Below are 2,026 nucleotides of genomic sequence, written 5' to 3'. Positions count from 1 at the left end.
TCCTGGAGAGAAGGGCTACTGGGCAATTTATATTCCTTATTGCCATTCTATTTATTTAAATAAAAAAAGTTTGTTTCTCAATTTCTAACTTATTCTATCTACAAATGCATGGATTCAGTGCCATTCATATATTTTTGTGAGTACAACAGCTTTTCTATTCTTTTACCCTGATTATCCTAATACTGCAAAGAGGTACCTACATTTATGAATGATTATCGTTAAATAGTAACTGGAGTTTTCCAAGTACCACAGCACACTATGCATGTGTCAGTTTTCTTTATGAAGGTAATTTAGGCACAAGAGTTTGTCTTGGATATCAAGTAATTTTATTTGTAGCTACCTGTATGGAATTTATCAGGAGAAAGTATATCTTGAAGTTCTTTTTTTAATTAAGTTCCTTGTTTTCTTTTAAATTCTCATCAAAACTTTAAGAAATGAACTAGCTGCTGGTGTTGTAGTCCTGGACTTGAGCACTAGCTGGGATAATAGAGCAGTTAAAAGCTGACAGTCACACTAACTTTTGGACTAGACCCAAACCATTAGGTTTGATGCCCCTTCAGGTTTTCTCATTTTCTCTGCCCTACCAGCCCACATGGTATTTTTTTTTTTAAGCCATGATTAAAAGGTACAGTCATTCTTTTTGTTTATTGTGGGAGGAATTTTCAGACTGTACCTTTTGGGAAATATAAAATATTATAGCTTTGGCCCACGAAGGAGAGGATTAATTTAGAATTTTTTCTTTCGTTTTTTTAACTAAATACAGAGAAATCATGCAATGTAATTATTTTACATTGTATTAAGAAGATGGAGATTGTATCCTTGCCATAATTTGCTTTGCTCAAAATCTAAAAGTATCCATGCCCTAACGCCTGCCCATATTCATTCTTACACATTGCAGGTAAATGGTATCCCTGAAGAAAGAAAACTGACTGAAGCAATGAATTTATAATCAGACGATATGGCAATTATATCATATTTCTTTTCTCTTCCAATAATGCATGAGCTTTTCTGGCATATGTTGTGCATGTTGACAGTATTAAGTGTGTAGCAAGTAATACAACATAACTTTCATTTTACTAATGTATTTTTTGTACTTAAAACATTTTTGACAATTTGTAAAACATTGATGACTTTATATTTGTTACAATAAAAGTTGATCTTTAAAATAAATATTATTAATGAAGCCTAATGTCTGGTGAAATTTATTTGAATAAAGTATCTTCTTCCTATTTAGTAGAAATCTTTTAATTGCTAGAAACAGGTTTGTGTGTTCAGTCTCATTCCACAAGACTTTATTTAGTCCTTCCTATAAATATATAAAATGTCTGTGCTTCAGTGTTCCAATTGAGCAACCCATTTAAATAATATTTTAACTCTTGTGGCCTGTAAATCCTGTTGTTTTTTATACCACTTGGAGTATTTTCAAATAAACCTAGTTTTATGGATTGTGAAACTGATGATATCCAGTTAATGCAGAGCAGCCAAGGTCTCACACTTAGCTGACTTCATAATCAGATATTTGGGTTTTTTTTTTTTTTTTCTTTAGCTATACCCACTGAAATGGGAGGATATTTGGATCTAGAAGCAAGACAGGAGTTGTTACACAAAAAGAATAGTTACTGCTAATGTGACATCAGTTAGCTCCAAAACCCCAGAGTTCCTTGCAGTAACTCTTTATGTTCAAGGCTCTATTGCTTCTTCTTACCATTTTGGTCTGCTTCATGCATCTTGGATACTATTGGATCAGTGTGGCTATCATGTCACCTGGCAGGGCAGCTTTCCTTGCAGACTGGGCTAGCTGGAAAACCTTCTCTTAATCTACTTTGGGCAAATTTTTGTGTCACCTATTAGTTGGCCGGAGATCACAAAAATTCCAAAATCCAGACAGACTCCCTGTTAATACTATGTACCGCAACTTGTTTTCCACTTAGGGAGAATACTCTATCATATCATTGACATTAGGACCTCCCTCTTCTTTCTAGAACAGAGGAAGTAGGTTCTCTTATTTCTTTCTTTTTTTTTTTTT

At 33.6% G+C, this 2,026-nt stretch overlaps 1 protein-coding gene across 12 annotated transcripts in view; it reads left to right on the top strand.

Moving 5' to 3' along the window:
• SGCE (sarcoglycan epsilon) overlaps positions 1-1,189 on the top strand; it is a 70,055-nt gene extending 68,866 nt beyond the window's left edge. For 6 of the 12 annotated variants that reach the window (XM_017525129.2, XM_017525127.2, XM_017525124.2 and 3 more), the window contains one exon: positions 899-1,189. In XM_017525129.2, coding sequence (XP_017380618.1) covers positions 899-915 — 17 coding nt within the window. In that variant the 3' untranslated portion in view covers positions 916-1,189. The remainder of the gene's footprint in view (positions 1-898) is intronic. The other 6 variants (XM_017525126.2, XM_017525125.2, XM_017525121.2 and 3 more) reach the window with 1 other exon arrangement.
• The last annotated feature ends 837 nt before the right edge of the window (positions 1,190-2,026 follow it).

This window comes from Cebus imitator, unplaced genomic scaffold (assembly GCF_001604975.1).
Source record: "Cebus imitator isolate Cc_AM_T3 unplaced genomic scaffold, Cebus_imitator-1.0 Scaffold37, whole genome shotgun sequence".
Taxonomy (NCBI): domain Eukaryota; kingdom Metazoa; phylum Chordata; class Mammalia; order Primates; family Cebidae; genus Cebus; species Cebus imitator.
Note: the sequence above shows the minus strand (reverse complement) of the source record. Positions and strands in the feature narration are given on the sequence as shown.